Source organism: Apus apus, chromosome 23, assembly GCF_020740795.1.
Source record: "Apus apus isolate bApuApu2 chromosome 23, bApuApu2.pri.cur, whole genome shotgun sequence".
In the NCBI taxonomy this organism is placed as follows: Eukaryota; Metazoa; Chordata; class Aves; order Apodiformes; family Apodidae; genus Apus; species Apus apus.
In genome coordinates, this window is record NC_067304.1 from 3,988,469 (window position 1) to 3,999,365 (window position 10,897).

A 10,897-nucleotide genomic window follows, 5' to 3' on the forward strand; every position below is an offset into this window, starting at 1 on the left:
ACTTGTTTACAATTGTCCCCCCCCACCCCTTGGCACAATAAAGATGACTTTTTGGAGCAGAGGTCTGGGTCTGGACTTTATCTGGGCTCAGGGAGAGCAGAGGGCTGCCCAGGGAGGAGGAAGGGCAGAGATGGGGGTGCTTGTTTCCCCCCTTCCCTGCCCCTCTTCCAGCACAGGCCCCTCCTCAGGCTCTTGCTCCCTGTGAAATTTTCTCTTGTGCTATTTCTCAGCTTTCATAATCACAGAATTGGTTTTGTTGGAAAAGACCTTTAAGATCAACAAGTCCAACCATTAACCCAGCCCTGCTAAGGCCACCACTAACCCCTGTCCCTCAGCACCACATCTATACAGCTTTGAAATCCCTCCAGGGATGGTGATGGCACCTGTCCTGGACCAATGGTGCCAGGGTCTGACAACCCTTTTGGGGAAGAAATAGTTCCTAAAATCCAATCTAAACCTCCCCTGGCACGATTTGAGGCCATTTTCTCTTTCCCCTGCCCTGTCCATCCCTAGTGAGTCCCCCTCTGCTCCCCTCTCCTCTCCACCTCTCACCTCTGTTGAATTGAGGTCTAACCCCACATGACAGCAGGTTTGGGGGTTCAACCTCTTCTACCCAGTGCCTGCTGCAGCCAAGTGCTCCAACCAGAGCCACAGCCCAGCGGGGCCCAGGATGAAGACGTAGGATCAGCTCTGAAAGAGGCTGGGTTAAAGCCCAGGGCATCGCTACGGGACAAGGACAATCCCCCAGCAGTTGCTGCCAGCAGGGAAGCAGCAGTGGGTGCTGGATGGAAACCCCCTCCTGTGCTGCACAGCCACTGGTCTCTGCAGCACCCAAAGGCAGTCAGGAGCACAGGGGACACAGCCCATCCTCTGAGGGGGCAGCACCAGCTGCAGAAGGGCTGAGCACACTGCCAGGTCCCAGGGCTGCTGTCCTTACTCCAGGACAAGTCCTGCACCAATCCCCACAGACCTACCATTCCCCATTTCCAGCTTCCAGCAGCTTTTATTTTGCACCAAAATGAACATGAGATGCAACAAGTCCCAGTTCTTGCTGGGGCAGGTTCCTGTGTCCATGCAGAGGAGACCAGCCACCTCATCCCCACAGCACTCGCTGAGCTGCCGAAGCAGGGACAGAGGGGTCTGATTCCACCCCAAATTTGATGCACAACCACTGTCACAAGCTGGGCAGTGCTCAGTAAGCTCAGATCACCCTCCTGGAGCTTGTGATGGGGGAAGCAGCTGAATAAGGGATGAAGCTGTGCCCAGCTCATGGAGCTGGTTGGCTTTGTCCAACCTCCAGCCAGAGTCCCACGTGGGGACAGAGCCAAGACAGGAGCACAGGGACTGCACCCACAGGAGGAGCACAACTGACTCCTCTGGCCATGGGGTGGACAGGGAAGGCAGAGCTGGGAGCCCCTTGCTTTGGCAGCTACAAGGGAAGCTATGATGGGAGCTAACAGGGGTCTGAAGGACCACAGCTGTGGGGAGAAGCAGAGGCAGCTGTGGGCTGAGCACATCTCAAGGGGTGCAGGAGCCCAGCAAGTCCCCTGTGGTCATGGCTGTCACCTCCCCTCCCTGCTCTGCACCACCTGAGCCAGAGGGCAGCAGCACCCACCCCTCAAGGAAAAGGGTCCTGTGCTCAGACACAGTCCCAAGCCCAGGGCCAAGACTGGCCCAAGAGCTGTGCTGGTTTGGGGTGGGAGCCCAGGAGGTACCGAGCAGGCAGGGCAAGAGGGGACGGAGGGAGCAGTGAAGGCGATGGGCACAGCGAGTGTGGGGGGCAGCTAAAGCAGCTGTGCAGCTCTGGGGGCTCCTGAGCAGATTGGGGGGACCCATTTCCCCCCCTCGGGGACAGAACAGACGGGACAAACCTGGTGCCAGGCCAGGCAGCAGCAGTGCCAGCAAAGCACGGACCTGCCGGGCACCGGGACTGAGCGGGGCTCAGTTAAGGCGATGGTAAAGGCTTCCTTGCGTAGGCAGGGGCCTCTCCGAGGCCATGGTCCTCTCTAGCATCTCATGGTCCAGTCTCAGGTATGTCCAGGGTCTCCTTTAATCGGTGGCCAGGTCAGAGCTTCTTTCTCCCTTCCCACCGTCAGGACCTGCCCTCACCCCCGGCTGGGGTGGGGAAGGGGCAAGGGGGACGCAGCAAGGACAAAAATAGCTCAGGGTCTCATGTGCTGGAGATGCTATTTGGAAATCTGCAGGGCTGTGACCACTGGCTTCATCTTGAAGTACTGTTTAAACCTTAGCTTTGCATATCTGCCAGGAGAGAGGAGAGGGGGACAGACATGAGATGCTCATGTCCCCAGCCCAGTGTGCTCTGGCCTTGGATGATCCCTCCAGCACAGAAGGATCATTGGGATCCTCTTGATCCAGTCATTGAACCTTGAACTGTGCTGGGAGAAAATGCCCCCCAGCCCCAACACACTCACCTTAAGAAGTTAAAGTCTATGGTAGAGTATTTATCCTGGATCAAGCCCCAGCATGCCCAGAAGAAATGGGATGCCTGCAACACACAAAACAAGGATGAGCAACAGGCACAGGGTGTCCCTGCCTGTGGGATGAGTTGCTTCCGCCTCTCCTGCCTGGGTCCCAGAAGTTCTGTGGCTGTGATGACAGGACATGGGGAGGCAGCCAGCTGGGGCTGGCCCACACGTGCTCTTACATGCTCCAGAAGCTGGTCCCAGCCCCAGGAAAGGATTCCAGCAGGAAGGATGCTGAACAGCCACACAACATGCCCAGGGTACCAGCCTCTGCACTTGCAGCTGGGACATCCCTCCTGCCAGCTCCAGACAACACTTTGTCATAAGTTTCCAGCAAACTGGCTCCACGTGCCCATGGCATTTACCAAAGAGGATTTCCTCATGCTCAGCTGTACCCAAGGTCCACCAGGCTATCAGAGACACACTGTCCCTTGGCATGTGTCAGTGGGATTGCAGACTGTCAACTTTACCTCCGACCTGGCCCGAGGTGCAGCAGGTCTCTTTGGGCCACCCTCCTGCCCCAGATGCCCCCAAACCCCCAAGCTGGTACCTGCACCCCCATTGTCACCAGCCAAGCTGCAGAACAAAGCCCCAACTCATCCAAGAACAGGGAAAAACCCATCCCACAGGCAGCCCTCGGGAGAGCCTGGCTCCTTCCCACCTCCACCACTCACCAAAGTAAACTTGTTCACTTGCACGTAGAGAGCCTCCAGCTCCTCCTCGGACACCCCCAAGTTGCCTGGGTCCCCCTGGGTGAGTTGCTTGTAGGCCAGCAGGTAGAATTGCAACCACTGCAGTTGGGTCTCCTTGCTGGGGAAGAGCTGATAATCCACCTCCTTCACACCTGTGAGGGGAGCCAGGGTCAGCCATGCCCAGGGGACAGAAGGGTGAAAGGGTGGACTTCTCCAGGGTGAAGTGAGGTGACCACAGGGCTCCCCCCGTGCACGACCAGGTGAGTGAAAGCCCTGCAGCTCCAGGTGTGCACAAGCCAGGGATCAGCCCTCTGACTGGAAGCACGTACACAGCTCTTACAATCATAGAAAAGAATCACAGAATTGTTTTGGTTGGAAAAGACCTTTAAGATCATCATGTCCAACCATCAACCCAGCACAGCCAGGGCCACCACTAAACCACGTCCCTCAGCACCATATCTACACAGCTTTTAGATCCCTCCAGGGATGATGATTCCCCCACTGCCCTTTCACTGACAACCTTTTCAGTGAAGTTTCCTCTAACACCCCATCTAAACCACCCCTGGCACAACTTCAGGCCATTTTATTTTGTTCTATCACTTGTTCCTTGGGAGAAGAGACCAACCCCGCTCACTCCACCCTCCTTTCAGGTCTCCCCCTTAAGCTTCCTTTTCTCCAGACTAAATACCCCCAGCTCCCTCAGCCACTCCTCACAAGACTTGTTCTCCAGACCCTTTCCCCAGCTTTTTCTTGCATGGTTAAGAGCTGGGCTGGTGGGGGCACTGCCCCCCACCCGCAGCACAGCACACACCACCAGCAGAAACCATCCGTCGCACATCACTCTGTCCCAAGGAGGAGCTGCCCATTTCCATGTTTGGGACCAGAAATGCAACAGTCTCCTTCCTCCCCAAGGATGGGGACACCCAGGGGGAGCCACTGGAACCAGGGCAGGGGGGCAGCCTTTGGTGGGAGGAGCCCAACTCACCTGCAAACTCATTGAAGTGGTTTCCGATGTCGAACGCCTGGTAGTTGTAGCCTGTGTACTCGTAGTCGATGAATCGAACTTGCTCTGTGGAGGCAAAGGGTTGGGAGAGGGGCTGGAGATGGAGTCACCAGCCCCTGGGGAGGTGGGCAAGGGACGAGACCCCCTCCACCAGGCAAGCAAAGCTGCTGCCATGAACCTCGTGTCCTGTCGTAGATGATGTTCTTGCAGAGCAGGTCGTTGTGGCAAAGCACGATGGGGGAACCCAACTGGGAAAGAGTTTCCTTCATCCAGGCCAGCTCGTGTTCAAGCACCTCCAGGCTGGGCACATCCTGCTGGAGGCTGGGGAAAGGGACGAGGTGGAATCACTTCTGCTCCCAGGGAACCTCCCTTGAGGACAGAGGGGCAGCCTTGCTTCTCGCTTCCCTCCGTGTCTTTCATAAATGAACACATTAATGACACAAAGTGAGGGCTAATGAGGCCACTTTTGGTGGGGAGGCCAGGTTTGGCTTGGACACCCTCTGGCACTGTACCCAGGGTGCTGAGCAGATGCCACAGCGCAGACTCAGCCCTTCCCTCCATCCCCTAAATTCACCCAACCTTCCACCAAGCCCCCCAGCGCTTGCTCCCAAAGCACCTCACTAACCCCCAGGCAACGGGAATTTTTTGGACTCTCCCAGGGCATGTACCCTCTCAGCAACCTCCGAAGTTTCAATTCCAAGAAGAGAGGCAGTTAATCATTACCCTAAATTGGCTGCACAGAAGGTGCAGGCTTGGGTAAAGTCTGCCTGCAGCGGGGCGAGTGCTGAGGAAAGCCCCGTGTCCTGCTGCTGCTGCTGCTCAGGGAGCAGGTTAATTATTCGCTTGCCTTCAGGTTCATTCACCTCCACCACCTCCTGGGGCTGCCCACATCCTCCCCAGACACCCCGGCACTCACCTGGTGTGAACCCAGGCCCTCATAAATGGGATGAACTGGTTCAAAGTGGGAATTGGTTGTTTTAATCTAGACAGGGTTTCTAGCATCCCCTCCAATGCCAGCTCAGCCTTGCTGCTCAGATCCCCACCATAAGAAGGGCTGGAGCTTCAGCTTATTCCAGGGAGGGCTTAAAATGCAGACTGGATTTACAGGGAGGAGGAGGAGGTGGATTATTACAGTGAGTGGGAGTCTCTGGCTCAGGTCTGATCCTGCCTGGGTGCTCTATGGACACAACCCAGAGCTGTCCCTGCTCTAACACAGCAAAAGTCATCCCCAGATTGGCAAGAGGGAGATGTCTCCATCCCACCTGCTCCTGGGGGCTTGGCCATGAGTTGGTTCACAGCGGGATCGTGATCCAGAAGTGGCCACATGGCTGGATCCAGCCCCAGCACCACCCCTAGCCCTGCTCCCAGAGTCCTGCAGAGGCTTTACGGGGGAACTCGGGCTCTTCCCCCCAGTCTCATATGGGGAAGACTTAGAGATGGGTGGGCAGTGGGTGCCCACGCCAGAGCCTGGCTCTTTGGGATCCCTCTGCCTTTACCTGGGGTTGGATACCTTTGGGCTGAGATCCGTCTTCACGAGGGTGAGGTATTTGTGCAGCTTCTGCCAGAGGATGGGCTTGGGGAGGCTCCCGTTGGCATGGATGGCGTGTACCCGGGCCATCTCCTGGGCCACCAGCCTGGAAGGAAACAGGGACACATGGGTGCGAGGCGGCCCTGCAGCAACATTCCTGGGAGGAGAGCTCCTCAAAACCAGCCTTGAGGGGAGGTTCCCCGAAAGCCATGCTTAAAAACACGTCAGCAGAGCTGAAACTCCCCTCCACCCCAGCTGCCAGCCTCTCAAGAGTTCCAAGACCTTGTCTGGGCTAAAAGCAGCATTCACCTTTCCAGATAAAAGCTGCTGTTCTCATGCCAAGCTCTTTATTCACCAAAAGCTGAGGCTTTAAAAACACACTGATAAACCTGGTTGCAGTTGGGCACATTTTCCCCCCAGCACCATTTGTGCACATCAGTGGTGCTGGAGCACCAGCCTGGAGCATCAGAGGGGGAGAGCTGGAAACACGGAGCAAACCCCTCATGCCCAGAGAAGCACCAGTTTCCCCAGCCCATGGTTGCCCCCCAGACCCACATATCTGAGGACACAGGAGGTCCTGCTCACCTGAAGATGTGGGGGTCCCGCACGTGTTGGGGTCCCAGCGCGATGCCCGGCAGGAACTGGTAGCAGAGCCCGTTCTGGAAGGCGCAGTAGAGGTCGGGGGCACAGCCATGGGCACGCAGCACCTGGAAATTCCTCAGCTCTGTCTCCCTGTCCACAAACAGCTCCGTCTTCCTGCCGTAGATGCGGACCAGCACGGCGTCTGCCATGCCCTCATCTGTGTAGCAGGCCACGAGCTTGTTGGTGATGCCATCGGTGAAAAGCTGGGTTGGGAAAAGGGTGGCAGAGCCCACGTCTGTACATCCCTGCCAGGGCAGCTGGGCACGGGGGAAACCCCCATCCCACCAGCAGACCTCGGGGGGAAAAGCAACAGGGGAAAGGCAACAGCAGGCAAGGGGAAAATAAAGCCCTAAGCAGCAGTGACCGTGGGAGCCAGGAAAGCGACCGTGGCAGGTGGCACGAGTTTGCAAGGCCTCAAGGCTCAGGCACGACCTGGGGCTCTGCACAGGGCCACAGACATGAAGCTTCAGCTGGTGGTTTGGGTGGAAATCCTGCTTTTTCTCTTTTTCCACCTGGGAGCACAGGAATAGCTGAGGCCAGATGTGCTGCCAGCGCGCTTGGCACCCGAGCAGCTCCGGGAAGCGCTCCCGAAAAATCAGCGTAAACCTCCTGGCACAAAACGAATTAAGAAAACACCAACAACCCCAAACCAACAGCAAACAACACGGAGCAAACACCACCGCCCCTCCCGACCCTCCCCACGGGGCTGGGGCGCTGATAGGCAGGGATGTCTCTGCTGGGGACGCCGCGTGTCATCGCTCTGATGGCTCCTCACAGATGGACAGAGAGTTTTGTTCTCCCGCCGCCCCAGCTTGGCCGCCCGCCCGTGCACATGCAGGGGCTGCTCTCCCCAGCCCGTGCAGATTCCAGTTGCCTCTAGTGCACCAAGGGGTTTGGGGTCTCCACCACCCAATGGGAAACCTCTGCTCCATCGTCCTCGAAACAGGGGGGATGCTGAGTCCCATATCCCATGCAGGAGGGATGCTCAGCCCCACGCAGATGGGGTCCACAACAGCAGGATGCTCAGCCTCATATCCCACGCCAGCAGGATGCTCAGCCCCACGTAGTTCCTCCTGCTGCTCCCCAGCAGAGGGATCTCTTTATCCCCCCTTGGGGTTTGGGGATCCCGAGCAGGTGTGATGCTGGGGGAGCAGGAGGGGGGTGAGGGCACGTGCTGCAGCAGCAGCGGTGCTCGGGGGTGGGACAGCTAATTTTAGACATCCCACTCAGCAACTCCCGCTCCTATATAGGGTGTCTATATATAGGGCTCCCCATGATGCCTCCCGAGGGAAACTCCAAGCACTGGAATGAGACACCCAAGCTAATTCCCCTGGTTACAGAGCTGGGCTGGGGTGGGATTCGGGGCGAGTGTGGCAAGGGGCGAGATGGCCCCACGTCCCATCCAGCTGCTGTCACTTGGCTGCAGCTGGGCCAGGCTGAAGCTTCTCAAGCAACTGAGCTGCTTTTCCTAGGGCAGATAATCTGTTTCCACCACGGTGCCAAACCTGGCTCTCTCCTCATCCTGCCAGGCTGCAGAGGCCCGAAATTCAGCAAGCAAAAGGTCTCATGGCCCAGCCATGGAGAAGGTGCTGCAGTCAGGACAGCTGCTCTCCACTGGCCACAGGTGAACGGCTCCATGTCGGGATGCTCAGCACTGCCTCACCTGCAAAGTCCTTGCACTGCTTTGTTTTGCTGCTCAGCAGCCTGATCAGCTCTTTCCAGTGGGTTTAACAGGATTACTGAGCCTTATCCCCCTCTGAATTCCAGGCCACTCACTTTGGAGACTCACACGTGGTTTGTCAGCAACCTGCACAGACGCACGCAGGGGCTTGCCTGGTTTGGAGCTCCAGCTCCCAAGGAATGAGCACGGCTGCTTGGGCAGATGCCTGGTGTTGTTTCTTGTGGATCCAAAGTGCAGTCAGCAGGGCCACAGCGCTGCTACCAGCCCAAATCCTCCCCTGCTGTAGTTGTGTTGACAGCAGGGAGGGAGGAAAGCAAGCGTGACTCCACACCAGGAGCCTTGTGGCAATCAAATGCAAAGCAAAACCCAAGCCCTGAGTAAAGATGCTGAAGCAAAGCAGCTTCATCTGACCCCCCCGGCGCCGTGCCTGACGTGACATCCCTCAGCATTCCCTAAAAACCCCTGCTTTGGCTGCTTCCCTGTGCAGGCATCCCAGCCTGAGATGATGGCAGCCCATGGTTGGACTGCAGCAGGGCTCCGGGTTGTCAAAATCAGGTTAAAAAAAAAAGTCCAACCATGCTGGAGTCTTTGGCTCCGCATCACTGCTGCTCTTCTTATCGCCAGGCGAGGGATGGAGGAGTGTGTGCTTCCCTGATAGCGTGGCTGACTCACTGATACCACCTGTGCCTGCTCAGTACAGAGATTCTTCTGCCCAGGGACAGAGCTTAAAGGATGAGGGCAGCAGGAGCCCTGGAAAGCAGGCACAACAAGGAGTGCAGGGGGCTGAAAACCCCAGCAAGAAAAGGGCAGGTGGGGGAAGCCGAGCAGCCAGACCCTTCCTCCCCGCCTTCCACACCCTGCCCCAAGCACCAGGAGATTTTTCCGTGTCGCTGGCCCAGCCTGGTACAGCCCCTGGGAGCAGCTGTGTGCTGCCGCGGTGCAGCGAGGTGCTGCGAGCCGGGCACGGCTCCAGTGCACGGAGGAAAACGAACAGGAACACTAATGGGAACCAGCTGAGGATCAGCACACCGCTCCAATCCCCTCCCCAGCAGCTCTTGCCACAGCAGCGACGGGAAACGCAACTGGAGGTTCCCCCCCCCCCACCCCCCCTCAACTCCTAAGTTTTTTTTTTCTTTTTTCTTTTTTTTTTTTTTCTTTAATTAAAAACACACGCACGCACACACAAGCTGCTGTTGAACACTGACCCCCTCCGATGCCTGGAGAGAGCCTGGATACCAGAGCACCGGGATCCTTCTCAAACAACCATTGCCACCGAGCTTGAGACATTTCCTGCCCCTACAACTACGTGCTCTGAGGAACTCCAACTCCAGCTTCCTGCCTATTGCCATCTGCCCTTTCATATGTATTTTCCTGCAGCTTCTTGTATTTAATTACACTTGGCTATTAATACATTTTTAATGACACTCCAGGCACAGGGGAAGAGGGTGCCTTCAGGAGACAGGCATACACACGTATATAGGTTTAAGTGCACCCAGCTCTGCCACTTCCACACTCTCATGCCCATTGCCCAGAGCCTGGTGAGGGCACAGACACCATCAGCCTTGTGTCTCCATCCCAGACCTGGCACCCCTGGGCAGAGGTGAGGAGGAAGAAAGGACTCCCAGCTTCCAGCCTCCAGAACCCATTCTCCTAGCAACGCCCTGCCAGCTCCAGACAGCCCAGCCCTGTCCCATGCAGGAGCCCAGCACTGCATCCCGGATCCCATCTGAACCTGCATCCAGCCCATGCAATCTGGGAAAGGTGCAAGCCAAGTAACCCAAGTGAGACCTGCTCTGGGGAGCAGCTACTCCTGTGAGCAAGGGCCCAGCAGCACTGGGTGCAGGCAGGGGTGCAGCACCTGCAGGGGAGACTCCAGGGGGACCAGCAGCCCCCCAGCCTTCACCCACTGTGCCAGCCTCGAAGGACCTTGGGGACACACTTGCCTTCACTGTCAGTGCTCAGAAACTGTCCCGAGGGGTCCCCAAAGCTTGGGGGGGGGGGGGGCCCGCGGTGTCAGACCTTTGCACACCTGATGGGCCCTGGTTATGCTCTGAGAGTGGAGGGGAGAACTGGGGGTGGGGAGAACAGGATGCTATACCCTCCTTGGCAGCTCCTACAGCCCCCCACGGTGGGTCCCGCAGTCACCCTCATGTGGGCCTCGCAGCCCCCCAAGAATGAGCTCTATAGCTGCCTCCGAGCGGGCTCAACAGCACCTCGGGGAGCACCCCACAGGCCCCCCTCGGGCTGACCCTACCACCCCCTCAGACGAGTCTCCCGGGGGGTGCGGCAGCCGGTCCCCGGGGGCTCCGCGCAGGTTCCCCCCCCCACCACCCGCTCATGTCGGGACTTACCTTGGTCTTCACCCTGGCCGGTTCCCAACCGGGTCTCAGCTCCCGCATGAGCCGCAACGCCCCGGGCAGCACGTCCCCCTCGTCCACCGCAATGCCGAGGTGGGGCACAGCGGGGGTCCCGCCGCTGCCGCCCCGCTCCGGCCCCGGGCACTCGGGACAGAGGCCGGGCGGTGCGGCCATCGCCAGCTCCGCGCTGCCGGAGCCGTGGCCCATGTGCCGGGGGCTACCGCGGGGCCGGCGGCCGCGGGGAGGAGCCGCTCGCCGTTGGGAAGCCATGAGTCACCGGCCCGCCCCCCGCCCGCCTCCCGCGGCAGCGCCCGCCCGCATTGTGAGGTCAGCGGGACCCGCACCGGGACCCGCACCCAACCCGCACCGGGACCCGCCCTCCACCCGCACCGGGATACCCCCCACCTGACCCGCACCTGCTGACAGTGCCCTCCACCCAGGTGCCACCTGTTTCCCCCACCACATCCAGCCCCTCTTTTTTTAGCCAGCCCGGGGGGGCTCCGCACAGCCC

General features: G+C 58.5%; 1 protein-coding gene across 1 annotated transcript; it reads right to left on the bottom strand.

The window, feature by feature from the left end:
• Positions 1–983: 983 nt before the first annotated feature.
• Positions 984–10,640, bottom strand: ETNK2 (ethanolamine kinase 2). The gene is made up of 8 exons (XM_051638878.1): positions 10,381–10,640; positions 6,292–6,551; positions 5,675–5,812; positions 4,357–4,499; positions 4,161–4,244; positions 3,158–3,327; positions 2,433–2,506; positions 984–2,259 (listed from the first exon to the last, which is right to left on the bottom strand). Exons 1-8 carry the CDS (start codon positions 10,591–10,593, stop codon positions 2,187–2,189), a joined length of 1,155 nt encoding a protein of 384 aa, XP_051494838.1. The 5' UTR covers positions 10,594–10,640; the 3' UTR covers positions 984–2,186.
• Positions 10,641–10,897: the final 257 nt, after the last annotated feature.

Coding starts and splice junctions, on each gene's coding strand:
- ETNK2 (XM_051638878.1), bottom strand. CDS start 10,593: ATGGGCCACGGCTCCGGCAGCGCGGAGCTGGCGATGGCCGCACCGCCC. Junction 4,500..5,674: donor CCAAAGGTATCCAACCCCAG/GTAAAGGCAGAG, acceptor CCCTTTCCCCAG/CCTCCAGCAGGATGTGCCCA. Junction 4,245..4,356: donor CATCTACGACAGGACACGAG/GTTCATGGCAGC, acceptor TTGCCTCCACAG/AGCAAGTTCGATTCATCGAC.